This window comes from Rosa rugosa, chromosome 1 (assembly GCF_958449725.1).
Source record: "Rosa rugosa chromosome 1, drRosRugo1.1, whole genome shotgun sequence".
Lineage (NCBI taxonomy): Eukaryota > Viridiplantae > Streptophyta > Magnoliopsida > Rosales > Rosaceae > Rosa > Rosa rugosa.
In genome coordinates this window covers 26,761,827-26,778,585 of record NC_084820.1, presented here as the reverse complement: position 1 = coordinate 26,778,585, position 16,759 = coordinate 26,761,827, and the positions used below count along the sequence as shown (strand labels likewise).

General features: G+C 36.3%; 2 protein-coding genes and 1 long non-coding RNA gene across 5 annotated transcripts; 2 read left to right on the top strand and 1 right to left on the bottom strand.

The window, feature by feature from the left end:
• The first annotated feature begins 797 nt into the window (after positions 1-797).
• LOC133724463 (ethylene receptor) lies at positions 798-5,988 on the top strand. 2 transcript variants are annotated; one of them, XM_062151210.1, is made up of 7 exons: positions 798-834; positions 973-1,980; positions 2,736-3,104; positions 3,204-3,470; positions 3,573-3,700; positions 4,097-4,294; positions 5,281-5,988. In XM_062151210.1, the coding sequence occupies exons 2-7, from the start codon at positions 1,075-1,077 to the stop codon at positions 5,636-5,638; spliced, it is 2,226 nt and encodes a 741-aa protein (XP_062007194.1). In that variant the 5' UTR covers positions 798-834; positions 973-1,074; the 3' UTR covers positions 5,639-5,988. The 2 variants fall into 2 exon arrangements, with proteins under 2 accessions (XP_062007194.1, XP_062007195.1); XM_062151211.1 differs by having other exon boundaries at positions 928-1,980.
• A 1,937-nt stretch (positions 5,989-7,925) lies between these two features.
• On the bottom strand, positions 7,926-13,662 carry LOC133724462 (bifunctional 3-dehydroquinate dehydratase/shikimate dehydrogenase, chloroplastic-like). Of its 2 annotated transcripts, none has more exons than XM_062151208.1 (10): positions 13,348-13,662; positions 11,056-11,161; positions 10,535-10,753; positions 9,995-10,341; positions 9,800-9,863; positions 9,603-9,711; positions 9,352-9,495; positions 8,786-8,934; positions 8,260-8,422; positions 7,926-8,138 (listed from the first exon to the last, which is right to left on the bottom strand). In XM_062151208.1, the coding sequence occupies exons 1-10, from the start codon at positions 13,545-13,547 to the stop codon at positions 8,095-8,097; spliced, it is 1,545 nt and encodes a 514-aa protein (XP_062007192.1). In that variant the 5' UTR covers positions 13,548-13,662; the 3' UTR covers positions 7,926-8,094. The 2 variants fall into 2 exon arrangements, with proteins under 2 accessions (XP_062007192.1, XP_062007193.1); XM_062151209.1 differs by having other exon boundaries at positions 7,928-8,138; positions 13,488-13,613.
• Positions 13,663-14,315: 653 nt separating this feature from the next.
• LOC133726525 (uncharacterized) lies at positions 14,316-15,064 on the top strand. The gene is made up of 2 exons (XR_009854838.1): positions 14,316-14,355; positions 14,513-15,064. It is a non-coding gene; the product is annotated as an uncharacterized LOC133726525 (long non-coding RNA).
• Positions 15,065-16,759: the final 1,695 nt, after the last annotated feature.

Sequence of the window (16,759 nt, the reverse complement as noted above, 5' to 3'; positions counted from 1 at the left end):
ATAGTTTTGAAGAATTTTTTGGTTATGTAATTCACTTTTTAGCGATACTCTTCATTTTGTTTAATATTTTATGAAGTATCATAATAAAAATTTCAATATTATTATTTAAATGTTTAAAATATTCGTTATCATAAACGGATCAGATTAGTGGAATAGGTATCCGTTAACCTACGAAATATGGATTTAGATTGAGTTATCAACAATCCGTTGGATTATTGGATCGAATCAGGTAGAAAATTTGTATTATTAAACGGACCTAGATTTAGTCGATTTGCTTCAAATTCGGTCAAGTTAGAGCATCTTTAGTAATGCTAGCCATTTTTAAGTCAAATTTTAGCCAAAGTAGCTAAAAAGTCATTTTAGCTAGCCACTTTAGAAATACATCTGCATCAGTGCTCTTTATTTTAGCTAGTTTTGAATTTATATTATTTTTTAAATGAAGATTAAATAGTTTAAATGTATTTATAAATTATATAAAATAACTTAAAATGAATGTCTTAAATTATAGAGAGCTTCAGCTCGCTCTCTATATTTAGGAGCAAGATAGCTAGAAGTTATAATAAAGAGCCACTTTAGGAGTCTGGTGCAGCTGCTAAAAAGCTAAACATGCTCTCCAAAATAGCTAAGGAGCCAAAATAGAGAGTTTGATAAAGATGTTCTAATACCGGTTTAAGTATGTGAGCTAACTGTTATTTTTTTTTTTTCCGTTGTTTTGGGAAAAAGCAAAACGGTTGGGGAGGCAAAAGTCTCGAGAGGACTAAAAAGAAAGTTGGAAGACTAAAAGGTAAAATACACGGACTCCTCAACTCCAATGGACATCCTCATCAAAAACAGGTAAAATACCATTATGCCCTCACTCCCTTCTTCTTCTTCCCCTTTCCTCTGTTTCATTCATATCTCTCTGTTCTGATTCCTTCAACGATCCAGGTGACCTCATTTCCGTCTTTAATTTCTTGTTCGAACAAAACCCAGTTGGCCATAACCCTCATTTTGGCGATCCGGGTTGCGAATTGGGTTTGTTTTGACTGTATAGGGGGGTTGTTAGAATTGGTAATCATAGGTCGGTCAATTCTGATGGAGGCCTGCAACTGTATTGAGCCGCAGTGGCCGGCTGATGAGCTGCTGATGAAGTACCAGTACATTTCGGACTTCTTTATTGCACTTGCTTACTTCTCAATCCCTCTGGAGTTGATATACTTTGTCAAGAAATCCGCAGTGTTTCCATACAGATGGGTGCTTGTTCAGTTTGGTGCTTTCATCGTGTTGTGCGGCGCCACCCATCTTATTAACTTGTGGACTTTCAACATGCATTCTAGGACTGTGGCCGTAGTAATGACTACTGCCAAGGTTTTGACTGCTGTGGTTTCGTGCGCCACGGCGTTGATGCTTGTGCATATTATTCCTGATTTGTTGAGTGTTAAGACTAGGGAGTTGTTCCTGAAGAATAAGGCTGCAGAGCTTGATAGGGAAATGGGGCTGATTCGGACTCAGGAGGAGACCGGTCGACATGTCAGGATGCTGACACATGAGATTAGAAGTACTCTTGACAGACATACTATACTGAAAACCACACTTGTTGAGTTGGGTAGAACTTTGGCATTGGAAGAGTGTGCGTTGTGGATGCCCACGCGTACTGCGTTAGAGCTGCAACTGTCGTATACACTCCATCAGCAGAATCCGGTAGGACATACCGTACCCATTCATCTTCCTGTGATCAATCAAGTGTTTAGCAGCAACCATGCCGTGAAGATATCACCGAATTCCCCAGTGGCAAGACTGAGGCCACTTGCGGGAAAGCATATGCCTGGAGAGGTTGTTGCTGTTCGTGTCCCTCTCCTGCACCTCTCAAACTTCCAAATCAATGACTGGCCTGAGCTCTCAACAAAACGCTATGCTTTGATGGTGTTGATGCTCCCTTCTGATAGTGCAAGGCAATGGCATATGCATGAGTTAGAGCTGGTTGAGGTAGTTGCTGACCAGGTATGGAACCACAATGTTGATCATTTTCTTTTTGACATCATTAGTTATCACCCAATGCCTAAATTGCAAAAAAGAAAAACAATTTTTTTATACAACTCTCGTTTAGGTTATTGTTGTTTCTTTCTTAAGATGGTTACTTTATGTATTCATAATAATAAATTTTTTATTGTTTATGACATTCTTCATTCCTTTGGCAGTCACTTGCAATAGGAATTCTCAGGATATCCCAGCGTCTAGGTTGTCTTATTATGAAAATGAAAAGTGGGTGTAATTATAAGTAATTGTTGATCTGCAAAATGGTGGATCTATGCTCTGTCATTTTATTTTATATTCACAAGTCTGCAAGTAGACATAAATAGTAATCCTCACTAACTAGTATTTACTGGTCAAATGTCCAGATACTTTTAGAGGAGGGCTGGGACCCTAAAACCTTCTGAGTAGGCTGCAACTTTTCCTTTTTCCTGATTCTTATACAACAGCCCTTGGATTAGGATGAAGTTACATTAGCTCTTAGGAAACTATCATATAATCTGTAGCTTGATTATCGCAAGCATGAACCTTTATAGATGCCTTGCTTATAATAAAAGAAAACAAAAATGTCTTGCAGTACTTAGTGGATCCAATGAGAACAAAACATACATAATCATCTTATAATAACTGAACACATATATTATCTGTTTATTGCTTGCTTCATTAGTAATGGTTGCTTATAATAAGAAGCATCAATTTATTTAATCTTATGAATTATGATACAGGTAGCAGTTGCTCTATCACACGCTGCTATCTTAGAAGAGTCGAGGAGAGCGAGGGATCTGCTAATGGAGCAGAATATTGCACTTGATCTGGCTAGGAGGGAAGCAGAAACTGCAATTCGTGCTCGCAATGATTTCTTGGCCGTTATGAACCATGAGATGAGAACTCCCATGCATGCAATTATTGCTCTGTCTTCCTTGCTGCAGGAAACTGAGCAGACACCGGAGCAGCGCCTAATGGTTGAAACAATATTAAAGAGCAGTAACCTTTTGGCTACCCTCATAAATGATGTATTAGATCTTTCAAGACTTGAAGATGGCAGCCTTCAACTTGACATAGCAACTTTTAACCTCCATTCTGTATTTATAGAGGTAGAGTTTGTGCCACATGAGTTGATTTGGATTCTGTTGAAGCATACTTGAATTGATTTCTGTAGCAGTTTGCTTCACTAAGATCTTTTCTTATTGCAGGTTCATAATTTAATTAAGCCTATTGCATCTGTTAAAAAGTTGCCGGTTACATTAAATTTAGCAGCAGACCTGCCAGTGTATGCAATAGGTGATGAAAAGCGCCTTATGCAAACTATTCTAAATGTTGTTGGGAATGCTGTGAAGTTTTCAAAAGAAGGGAGCATCTGGATTACAGTTTTTGTTGCAAAATCAGAATCTTTAAGAGATTTCCATGCTGCTGACTTTTTTCCTGTGCAAAGTGATAATCACTTTTATCTGCGTGTACAGGTTTGTTTTTCAAATACTTGATTGGAGTCCTTCTGTTTTATGGAAGATCATCTTTTGATCTTAAGTTAGTGTTGTACTTTACATCATCTGTTTCTATTGCAGGTAAAAGATTCAGGATCTGGAATCAATCCCCAGGATCTTCCGAAGCTATTCACCAAATTCGCACAGAATCAGTCATTAGCTACTAGAAATTCTGGTGGTAGTGGACTTGGTTTGGCCATCTGTAAGAGGTACTTTACTTTGTGCTTTACCATATTCAACTTGATTTCTGTTCGAATATACAGTCCAATTGGTTCAAGCCTCAAAAAGGAGAACCAAAGAACATGGTTTAGTCCATGTGGTCTGGGGGGTGTGAACCCCATCAATATAGCTAGCTAGCATTTTCTAGAGTTTTACTGCCTCCTAATTTAGGCTACGGCAGGAGGCCCCAGTTTTAAACTGGCCAGTATCCAAAGAGGATTTGCCTTATTTTTAAGGAACAAAGAAAGAAACAGTGCAATTAGCTTGTGTTTGCTATTTCACCTATTTTTTGACATTTCAAGCGTTGGAGTGTGGATTAGTATTGTAAGGAATTTGTCCATAAGGATGGACTTCTGATGTCATTTCCTTTTGCCTGATGTATTCAGATTTGTAAATCTTATGGAGGGGCATATTTGGATTGAAAGTGAAGGTCTCAGCAAGGGATGCACTGCCAATTTCATTGTGAAGCTCGGCTATCCGGAGCGATCAAATGAGTCTAAGCTGCCTTTTCTGCCTAAGATGCAAGCAACTCATGGTCAAACAAACTTTCCAGGGTTGAAAGTTCTTGTCATGGATGATAATGGGTCAGTAACAGCCACCTTTCTTACTCATTAACTAGAGGAATTTTAAATTAAGGTCCATTGTCATGGATGATAATGGATGCAGTCCAGTCAGTTTTTCTTTGTAAGGAATAAACATAAAGAAATAATATACAAACTAGAATGTTTAACCTCGTATAGAGGTATAATTATTTCACCTCATAAAGAGGTAACTTTTTATTTATATATCACTAGAAATTTTTCATATGATGTGTATCATATATTGCATAACAAACACATATATGACTCACTTAAATATTATACCTCTAACACGTATTTAAGTGACCATATATGTCTAAAACAAAGTTGAAAGCTTAACCACGTACTATACATCTTCTGCAGATACATAAACAAAAATTGTATTTACATGACAACAAATCATCAATCCATTGATAAGATAGAACTTCTCATTCTCATGTAAGAGAGTAAATATAAAATGATGACAAATTAAGTCAACAATTTCAGTACATATATACACATATATTATAGAATATAAAATGAAAAAAATATATGTAGCAAGAACTTGTTGTGGTGTGCTTGATTTGGCCATGGTTGGAGACACTTGCTGGATCAGCCAGTTTTCCTTTTTAACTTCATATTTTTCCATAGTTAAAGAAAAAGTAAGTAGAATGTGGAAGTTAAATAGTTTACTTTTTTTCTCAAGGCACTGGGTGTGTTGAGTAGTAATTTCATGGGTGCATATAAAACCACCCTAAGTATGTCTATTTATTCTCTTAGTTGAAGTTGTTCTTATTGGAAGAAAAGCAAAGTAGCAGTGTAGCAGTTAATTTATGTGGAAGAGGAATTTTTTCTTAATGATCAAAGTTGTACTCTTCTTGCTTTCCATGTCCTTTGAGACCATATTCAACTTGGATATGAACAAGTTTTGATGTATTCAAGACATAAGAAATACAAACTAATTTATGGTTACTGATGGTTGTATAAACTTCTTTTCTCCATCAACTACGCAGAGTCAGCAGATCAGTGACAAAGGGACTCCTTGAGCACCTGGGATGTGATGTAACAACCGTAAGCTCAACTGATGAGTTCTTGCAAGTTATTTCACAGGAGCACAAGGTGGTGTTCATGGATGTGTGCATGCCCGGCATAGATGGGTATGAACTAGCTGTCCAGATTCATGGAAAGTTTACAAAACGTCATGAACGTCCAGTATTAGTTGCACTTACTGGAAACATAAACAAGATGACAAAGGAGAGCTGCATGAGGGTTGGTATGGACGGGGTTATACTAAAACCTGTTTCAGTTGATAAAATGAGAAGTGTTTTATCTGAACTACTAGAGCATCGGGTTCTATTTGAGGCAATGTAAGGATGCAGGAACATTGCTGCAGCTTAGAAAGTCTTCAAGGGAAAACTAGAAATGAAAGCTTCCTGGCAGAAGTTATAGTGTTGTATTGTGTACATAGAAGGTGGCATTTTTATTGCAACACAATAAAGGTGGAGTGATGTTTTGCTGGAGGAAATTGTATGTTAAGAGCTGTCTCCATGTATCCTCCTTTCTGTGCAATAGTTACAAGATAGAAGCAAATTGAATAATGACCCATTAATGTAAACTGATGAATGCCCACACCTGATTGATGTTTACTAAAGCATAGAGAAATGTATGCTTCCTCCTATCTTTGCTAATGTTAACCAGACAGCTAGCCTTTTCATATTCAATGTGGAGCAGGGATAGTTTTCTTCACTCACCCAGAACATCTGCATAAAAGGCAATGGAACAACTCTAGTTTGACTTGTTCAAGAGCTATATGATACGAAGCTGATATCAGAGCATCCCTACCAGTTCTACAATGCACAGGGGTGTAAAATAACAGCCATTTGCTGTCATAAAACTAGTTCCAGGATTCATGAAATGGCGGTAATGTGTATTCTCGATTGATCTGTTTATGTAGCAATCTACTTTCGAATTGTTTTAGTCAATTTAAGATTTCTCAATTTTGCAATACCAATTGGTCTGTTATCACTTTAGCACCTGAACTTCTATCTGGTCATCTCTGTTGATAAAATTATAATTCGAAAGACATACGTACATGTATTTTCCGGACAACATCTTGTAATGATTCGGTTAATCTTGTCATAGCATATTAGCAACCGTGAACACATTAGCACAAGGACTGATAAGTACTTTATGCCCGAAGAAAGAGGTTTTAAAATTGAGTTACCAATTACCAACTTCAAAACCAAAGCTTTCGGTTTTGAATCGGTTATAAGTATTACCAACTTCAAAACCAAAGCTTTCGGTTTCAAACCTGAGTTACCAATTACCAACCAAAATTTTCGGTTTTTAATTATATCTATCGAATTCGGTATTTCGGTTTTCGGTATTACCAACTTTAAAACAACTCTTTATAATATAAATTAGAATGAACAAAACTAGGTTTTTGAATTTTATAGTCATAAACTTTGTATTCATCTACTAATTATAGCTTTCTTTTGTATATATGACATCAAGTTTTAGCAATTTCAATAAAACTAGTTTATTTAACCATCTTTGACTAGGTTTCTTAAAATATATGTACTATTAATGCAGTATATGTAGTAATGTTCATACTATTATAAAAGTTTTTATGCTTATTTCTTAATATACATGTATGTGTATTGAAAACTGTAGTATATAAATCTAATATTTAGATAATCGGTATATTCGGTATTTACCAAAACCAAACCAACTTTTTCGGTAATTTTCGATTTCGGTTTTATCGGTCTCGGTTACCAAAAAGTCGGTTTACCAAACCTAAAACATCGGTTGGTATTCGGTCGGTTTGGTAATTACCAAACCAAGTGGCAGCCCTAATAAGGACTGATAAATACTTTATGCCCGAAGAAAGAGGTTTTAAAATTTTAAGCATGATGTACACAAACTTGCTCAAACAGTACCTTCAAATAAATTTGTCAATATTCTCAAGTGAAGAGTGATCCAAGGCACGAATCACACAAATCGTCTACATTATTTCTCAACTGAACCTCGATGGAGCGAGGAAAACTCGTTAACAAATAATAAAAGCAATGTTACATACACCAGATTGAGGTGACAGAACCCTTAGGCCCCGTTTGGATGGCAGGAAATCATGGTATGGAATGGGAATTAATTTCATTTTCCATTCAGATATGCTGTTTGGTTGTAATTAAAGATTGGAAAGGAAATAAAAAATAAGATTTGACTGGAAATTGACTCCCTTATAAAGCCTGAATAGAATTACCTAGTCATGGGTGGTATTCTATTTCCATTTCCCACTGTCAAAGGCAAAATTACATTAATTATCCCTCTAAAAATTTATATTCCCCACCAATATTCCTTATAAATTGATGTACTTTAATTAGTAAAAGGGCGTTATTGAAAATTATAATTCCATATTTCATTCTTATGACTTACCAAACACTACAATAGAAATGAAAAATTAATTCCAAAATTTAATTTCTAGTAATATTCCAAACACTCACATGGAAATACCAAATCATATTCCATTCCATATCCGTCTGGAAAGGAAAATAAATCCTTTTCCAATTTTGACATTCCAGCTAACCAAACGGGGCCTTATTGCTGAGAAACACCCCATGCAAGGGAATCATCACAAATCTTCTACATTATTTCTCAACTGAGCCTCGAACTCATTAACAAATAATAAAAGCAACCCTGCTTATTGCTCAGAAACACCCCATGCAAGGGAATCATCACAAACAGTGCCGATCTGCTGGCCTCAATGACTCCATCAAAGACATGATGAGAGGGACCAGCACACCGCCTCAAGCAGAAACAAGCAAACCTCAAAGGCAATTTTCCATAACTTTCCTAAACAGTTCCTTTGGTGCTGCATTGCATTGACAATTAAAAAAAAAAAAACAAAAAACAAATAAGAGATCCTAGTAGGTATACCATATGTTGTTGAATAGAATGCGAGTTCTTTCTTTAACTGATACAAATAGTCTTACCAGGCAATCCGGTGAACCTCTCAAACTGTTCATATGCCTGTCCAATGAGCATCTCAACCCCACTAACAACTGTGACACCGGACTCCGCAGCTTCGCTCAAAAGTCTAGTCATTTTGGGGTTGTAAACGGCATCAAACACCAACGAATATGATCTCAGAGCATGCTATGAAAAAAAAAAAAAAAACAGAAAGCTCTTGCCTTTAGAAGTGACTACAAGTTTGATGAATCAATTAGCATTTGATGAAGTTTTTCAAACACGGAACATAAATGGAAGATTGTGTAACTTGGTTTGGTAGCTAGAGTTTCCACGTTCAACTCTCCCAAACCATCATCACTTGAGACCAAAAGCTATTCCAATCCTTTTCAAAACGTAAATGAGTTGGTTTTGTTAAGGTTATGGCTCAGTGAGCTCATCAAGAAGTTCATACTAATTATAGGCACATATTCATATACGATCATAAATATTATATCAAGCTCTACTGATTGTTGATAATGTAATGGAATCGGAGAGTAGCAACTAGCAAACCTTAGGAATAGGTGTCTCATCAATATTCGGTTGCATTCCGACAGATGTTGCATTTGCAAGAACCGTGCCGTCCTCTGGGTGGAAATTTTCTAATTCAGCAAAAGACAAAGCATCTCCTCCCACTTCGTCTGCAAGTTTTCTGGCTCGATCTTGAAGAAAAAGAAGATATAAATGCTAGGAACTAAGAAATCATTGTGATTTTATATATTAACAATGAACAATGAAAGTGGAAAAGAAAGATATAGGAAACAGTTATCACTTATCAAGGTGTGCAAAGGTTCAAATATCAAATATATATCATACCATGCATAGAGAGTTTATATATACTAATCGACTCAAGATAACAAAAAGTTACATGTTCAAAGTGAATATATATGCTCATGTATTTCAAAAAGAAAGAGTGGTCCTATAAATTATCTGGCGTAGTTTTCAGACTTTCTATCAATGCATCAACTACGGATGAAGCAAAACATTGCAGATGACACCGTATACCTTATGTGCATAACAGAAAAAACAAATAATTCATGAGCTAACTAGAACAAAAGAAAGAAAGATAGAAAATGTACCATATTTGCGGTTGGCAATAACAATTCTAGCTCCCTTCTGCTTTGCACCATAAGCAAGCGCCTTTCCAGCACCTCCGGCACCCATGACAACAAACAACCTACCAGCTAAAGGTGAACCAGTGGTATTGCCTCTATCATGTGAACCTGTAAAAACATGAGAGGGAAGGGGGATCACCTTAGGAAGAGAAAGCCCGGCTCTTGCCACAATAAAGAAAGAAGATATAACTTAGCTAGTACAACAAATTAGAAACCTCGAAGTCCATCCTCGATAGCAGAAATAGACCCAAAATAGTCAGTATTTAAGCCAAATAACTTCCCATCAGTTGGCCTCCTTACAATGCAGTTAACAGCTCCTATTGACTGAATAGTTTGATCAACCAAGAGCAAAGGTCAGCGAAGTACACAAACGAAGGACGTCACATTGAAATATAAATGATTTGTTCACTACCTTGGCAACTGGATCTACCTCATCACAGCACTTAACTGCAGCTTCCTTGTGAGGAATTCCAACGCTGTGGTGGAATTAAACAAAGACTACAAACTGTTATCTTAATTGAGATAAAAACAGCAAGAAACACTTGCATAAAGATATTTCTGTTTCAAGTCTATACTAAGGATATATTAACTTGGTACAAATGTGAACCTGAATCCAGAAAAGTCAGTTGATGAGTAAGTACGGAGAAAATTTGCAATGTCATCTACCAAAAGATGTAGATAAACTCCATCGAAACCTACTGACTTGAATCCTTCATTGTAGAGAAGAGGAGATTTGCTGTGGCTGATAGGCTTTCCAATAACACCAAACAGTTTTGTACCAGGTCTTATCAGTCTGAAGTTGTATACATGTAATATATCCTTGATGGCAGGTTCTCCAGGAACTGAAACAATTCCTGAATCGAGTGTACCAGAAGTAAGGTAACCACCAAATTTTGCGCAGAGTATCCGAGAAATCAAGCCCCTCTCACCCATTGCAAGTCCTATTACTGGGACCTGACATTCATGTATAAATATTAAATCATGAAAAGTGGAACTTAGCATGGAACCCATCAACTTCAATTCCTATATACCAGCAATGTAAGAGGATAACTACAAAACCATAGATTACAATTCAGCTCAGCATGGAAAGAAACTATGAACAAAGCTTAAAATTACAATGCAATTTCACACCACCTATGCCGCTTACTTGAGAATGCACAGTTATCTGAAAAATGCGTGCTACGTCAGTAATATCCAAGGCAGTGGTTGTGATGCTGACCATGTCAGCTCCAGTGGCTTGCATTCTAGCAACAAGATCTCCGAGATCCTCGACAGATGGAGTATCTTGATAGTTGTGGGAAGAAACAATAACTTTAAACTTGTCAGGCTTCTTTCCATATATGGAGTCGATGAATTCATGAGCAACCTTCGGTCACAGGTAATAGCATTAGTAAAAGGTAATTCATGATCTACAATCCTAGTGTCAAAGTTTAAACAGAACAGAATATAAATGAGTTTTCTAACATCCTAGTACCAATGCAAGGGTAGTTTGTTTAAATTTTAGGTGCTTCAAATTGTATTTAACATGCTTCTTCCTCTACCCCCATGAAGAAGTTTAGAGTTGTCCTAATCAGTTCTCTAGAGTTCTGTCTACAGTTCATTGATGAGATAATGTTCATAGATAACTTTTCAAAGTTACATATGCATAAGGGAGCAGAACGCCAGAACCTGAAACTCGACATCAATGTAATCAGCTCCAAGCTCCATCGCTAATCGAAGAGCATCCAGTCGATGTTTTTCATCACCATCATACTGACCACCTTGCCACTTTGGTCTAGAAAAATACAAAATATCAGATGGGAGTTGCTGGGCGTTTCGTAGGGAAATCATCGGACAAATTATGTTTATAATGAGCAAAATGACACCGATAGTACTGAGAAGTAAAATCCACTATACAAAGGCATGTGACACCTCTGTAACTTGGCCTGGGAATTCAGAAGTAAGATACGCCTAAGTGCCTAACACTTTTGGTTTTGGATGAGGGGCTTGCGTTGTTACAATATTATCTCTGTAAATTAACACGCGGATTTTTCGTTTCATACATGTCTCGTATATTGGCAATGGTAGTGATTAATAAATCTGGATCGACTTATTTTACCCCCATGAGATGTTTCTTCAATGATTTACCCGTTACTGAAAATTAATGTCTAAAATTGAATTTTTCTCAAACTTCTCTCATTGCTGCATGATTGGAGTACACCAACTATTCAGATGCCTCTGAAGGAATGTTTGGTGCAATGACTTTTACAAAATTCGGATCTCTACAAATTGATCGTATATGTTATGGAGATGAAGATATATATATCACTTCACTCCTAGGCCACACAATATGGCAAATTCTATAAGCCACAAGTTTCTATAAAAAAAAAAATTAAAAAGAAAGAAATTATAACTAAACATGAAGCACCTATGACCCGCTTTTGAAAATAATTTTATATTGAAATTCAAAATACTACCCTGGCCTAATCAATACAATTGAATTCATTGTTACAAAGCAGTAACAATTTTGTACTTCTGCCACTTTGGCTGTTAATTTGACCGTTTGACTGATAATTTAGCATCAATTAGACCATGAAAGCAGAGTAAAAATACTACTTGACACCAATATATAACATGTTTAGGCAACTTTTGCGACCATATGAGTATATTGGTTTAACTTAAAACTGTTATTTGGTTTGGTAATTACTAAACTGATTGAATATCAACTGATATTTTATGTTTGGTAAACCAACTTTTTGGTTATCGAAATCAATGAAACTGAAATAAAAAATTACTGAAAAAGTTGGTTTGATTTTAGTAAAAGTCGAATTTACCAATTACCTAAATATTAGCCTATATATTCCATTTTTAGTACACACACATGTATATTAAGAGATATAAGAAGAAAAAATATTTTATAATAATATTAACAGTATTAATACTACTAGATTAACAGCACATATATTCAATGAACTTAGAAAACTAGATCACATATTAATGGGTAACCCAGTAAAAGAGCTTTAGATAACTAGGTATACTGAAGATTGATAAAAATCTATGTCATATATATATTTACAAAGAACATTAAAAAATAAGTAGATGTACAAAAAGTTTACGACAATTTAAAAAAAAAACTCCGTCGAATACAGGGGGGGGGGACATTGAGCCTAAACCCCTGATCACAATAAGCATCTAGAGTATTTTCCGAAATAATATCATAAATCTCTACAGGAAACTTGTAAATCAAGGCTTGAGGGCAGCCGCACCAGCCCTTTATTCAAAAAAAAAAAAAAACTCCAATTATTCATTCTAATAGGAAAAATAACACATGACATGCATACAGTTACCACTTTTAGGACTTAAATTACTCAATTGAGAATCTACTTTACTCTAGCGAGAATCTTATTTACCTTAATGAGGACTTTTTTCTAGTTACCACATGAGTCCTCAAAGTAAGTATTATATTAAATAGGACATGTATGAGAAATGTTAATGTACCATAACCAAAATACTGAATCTGATAGAAATTATTAAATACCCAAATTTTGATCGGTAATTAGTAGCTCAATTTTGAAAATGAAATCTTTGATTTTAAAGTTGATAATGCATATAACCAATTAGAACCGACCGAGTGATAACTCTTGTTTAAACTCTATGTTGTAAATCAAGCAAAAAAAAAAAAAAAAAAAAATCAGATTGTGGTGTAAGATCAGTTGTAGAAGACATGCCTTATTGAACAGTTAGGCGGATGATCAAAGTGATAGAGGTGCGAATTGTTACACTTCAAAGCAGTAGATAGCAATGCATTAAAAATGAAATCATAAGAGGTTCAATGTTAAATGGCCTCAAAACAGTGAAACAGGTACTTCAAACAACTCTTCTAGTTTTCGTCCAGCACTTTGCTGATACTACTACGACAAACTTGTAAAGGGCATACCAGAAAACAAGCTGTATCAGGTAAGAAATTCTTGGTAAATTTACCTATAAGTGAAAAGAGTTGGCAAAGGGGATTCTTTAATTAGGGTCTTAAGATCTTCATTGCTATTGAAGACCTTCAAATAATCCAATCTAATCTCCACTAGATCAGCACCAAGGGCTGTTGCCTTGCCCATATCACTCACCATCTTGCGAACCGTTTCCGCCATTATCGGTGCGCAAACTAGTGTAGAAGTCCCCATCATTCCTTATAAGCAAGCTGAAATTCCCCAAAGTGAGAAACGACAGAATACTCAAAATATTGAGGGTACACCACTCACTCTGAATCTGATCTGATCTAAGAAAGTTCAGATATCTGTTTCTTCGGCCAAAACAGCCTACTTATCCTTCCCAAGGTGTAGAATCCAAGTCGTGATAAGGACAGGGGTCCACTTTAATTTAATTGCTAAGCTTTCAAACCTATAAGTCAACTAATAAGCTTCGTCGTCTTTTATTAAAAAAGGTTAAAAGAAGTTCGTACAGACCCCTCCCTGGAGTTACTACTCCCCAGTAATGTGAATATCTGAATCACACACATATCTATAATTTCAGCCTCTCAGAATATACGACACTGAGAGACTAGACACAACAGTTCCAAATCAAGAAAGAATAGTCCTCTTAGCGAATCCAATAAAAATAAGCAACCTATTCAATGTCCGTTGCCACAACCTAGCTAGAGTAGCTGCATAAACTGTAAAAAGTGAAACTAACTACCGACAACGTCCCATGCTATCATCAGTAGAAGATTTATTCAGAACAGCTTCAAGAACCGAAAATTCTGCCATGCTCCGAGCATGGAGTGCTCGTCCACATCATCACTATTTCTGTCCGTCCAATTGAGTGGAGCAATCATGGCCGCTCATTTGTGTCAACCGGTTACACCTGTCCCCCAGACCCCATCGGAGCCATCCACGTCTCCCTTGAAAAATCCAAGTCAATGGTCCTTATAATTGGGGTTTTGGCACCCATCGATCGCCCAGCAAAGTATGGACGGTTCTGATTTGATACTTTCTTGTACGCTTCTATTGCTTTTTTTTTTTTAGATGACACGCTTCTATTGCTTTTAGTTCGGTTTGTGTTCATCGTTTTAATTTCTCTGTGTTTTTGTCGCTGAGATATTTCCGTGCACATTGAAAACAGGTCGCAATATTAATCTCGGTTTTGGTTTCAGGGTGTTTTTGGAGGATTTACATCCGGTAAATGACGTTTGATTCCGGCGATCTGAGGCAGAGCCTTGTTATTGAGACGAAGAATGATCGCAGCAGAAAGCGAATGAGAGTCCGGCGGCTCAAGTACATGTGTCGAACAAGATCCAGATGGACGTTAGCGGCGGCGACCAGTAACAGTGCAAACAGGAAGAAACCTATTGTTTTGCTTTACCTGCGTAGAGAGATCATGAACTGGAGAAGCTTTGTAGGAGAAGACAACAGGAGAAAACTACTACACTAATGCAGATTGGGAGGTCCTGAACTGTCGTGAAGAAGGTTTAGATTGGGAGGAATGAGGATGAGAGGCTGTGTAGTTGTGGAGCGGAACCAGATTGCAGAAAATAAGGGCGTTGATCTTGGATCAGTTAAGCATCTCCTCGCTCATATTAAGTATGAATTTTTATCAAATTCTTGTATTGAACAACATCAAAAACCCAAATCGATGTTGGTACGAATACCAGACAATTGAATTAAAAGTTCTACTCGAATTCTGAGGTTAACTGATGGTAATACAACTAGGTTCTCCTTAGTTTTATGCCAATTGCGTGGTAAGATGGAATTTTGAGTATAAGATTATGAAATAACCATCCAAAACCCAGATTTGAATATGAAGTTGATTTGAAGGAGGTCGAAGACTGAGCGAATGTTTTGGGTAACCCAGCTCAGGTCAATCAATACAAATTTCATAAGCGGAAGTAAGCGTTGCTCTTGACATTGGTTGGTGCAGTGGTTAAGGCACAGCTAAAGTTGATGGGAGCCAGGTTCGAACCACCACCAGCTCTTTTTTGTGTTTTTTTTTTTCCTTTAAATTTTTTTTTTCCCCCTAATAAACTGTAAACCACGTTTTGTTACCTGAATTAGTAATCAAAATTATGCTTTTTTTTTTTCCCTGAAAAACCACATCAGCCCCCTAAAAATTTGGCATATTTTTAAGTAGATGAATGCGGGCTATTAGCATTAATTTTTCGCTAAGAACAACAAAACCGCAATGATCTTTCCCCAATTTTTGTACATAGGTAGCTAAAAATAATTTAATTTTTATATCCAAAATAATGTAATTATATTATCACATTCAATGGTTGGTATCTCAAGTCTTGTATCCGTTGTCGGTCTTGCCCTTTGAAGAGTAAAGTTAATAGAAATAGGGTAAAAAAAGTGTTATTCGGTTGACCTAGGAGATCGGGGTGGAAATATAGATCAAATTGGATCAATTTTGGACCGGAAGTTTAAAATAATGTAGTTATAAAATCCAATGGTCATTTTCCCAAGCCTTGTATCCGTTGACGGTCTTACCCTTTGAAGGGTGGAGTTGGTTATAAAGACTTATTTGGTTGACCTTGAGGATCGAGGTCGAAACATAGACCAAATTAGATCAATTTTGGACTAAAAGCCTAAAATAATGTAATTCTCATATCCAACGGTCATTTTCTCAATTTTTGTATCTGTTGATGGTCTTGTCTTTTGAAGGGTGTAGTTGGTTATAGGCTTATTCGGTTAACTTAGGGGATCAGGGTCGAAACATAGACCAAATTAGACCAATTTCGGAGTGAAAAATCTAAAATAATGTAATTCTCACATCCAACGATAAGTGTCTCAAGCTTTGTTTTTGTTGACGATCTTGCCCTTTGAAGAGTGTAGATGATAAAATTAGGGTTATAACGACGTATCTGATTGATTTAGGGGATCGAGGTCGAAACATAAATGAAATTGGATCAACTAATAAACAAGTTAAACCACATTAGTAGATATATAAGGAATTTGTGCGATCCAAAAAATTGAAATTGGAAATTGATAGATTTGACATTTCCCATATACTTATAGTGTATTCATAGGTACTGTGTAAAAAATTTAATCTGATCCGCTGTCATTTCGACATCAAACAAAGCGGTCAACCCTTTTTAAGCTTATACTTCCCTAAGGGGAGCTGAATCATGAGAAGATAAACTTCCTGAAACTTTTACATTATTTGATATAGCTCATACTCATGAGATTGTGAGAGTTGACAGATTGAAAAAAGAAGTTATGAATGAGCGGTTATGAGCATATTAGTTTTATGTGGTATTTAGGGTTTAGGGTTGACCTACTAGATCGAGACTCAAACAACGACGAAAATGGCTGAAATTTTGACCATAACCATTTCTTCTTATCATGATAACATCCTACGGTTGATTTTGATAAACTCTATTTCCTTCAGATTGCTGCTTATAGAA

Coding starts and splice junctions, on each gene's coding strand:
- LOC133724463 (XM_062151210.1), top strand. CDS start 1,075: ATGGAGGCCTGCAACTGTATTGAGCCGCAGTGGCCGGCTGATGAGCTG. Junction 3,105..3,203: donor TCCATTCTGTATTTATAGAG/GTAGAGTTTGTG, acceptor TTCTTATTGCAG/GTTCATAATTTAATTAAGCC. Junction 3,471..3,572: donor ACTTTTATCTGCGTGTACAG/GTTTGTTTTTCA, acceptor TTTCTATTGCAG/GTAAAAGATTCAGGATCTGG.
- LOC133724462 (XM_062151208.1), bottom strand. CDS start 13,547: ATGATGGGGACTTCTACACTAGTTTGCGCACCGATAATGGCGGAAACG. Junction 8,423..8,785: donor ATGAGACACCTATTCCTAAG/GTTTGCTAGTTG, acceptor TTTTTTTCATAG/CATGCTCTGAGATCATATTC. Junction 8,139..8,259: donor GAGGTTCACCGGATTGCCTG/GTAAGACTATTT, acceptor AATGCAATGCAG/CACCAAAGGAACTGTTTAGG.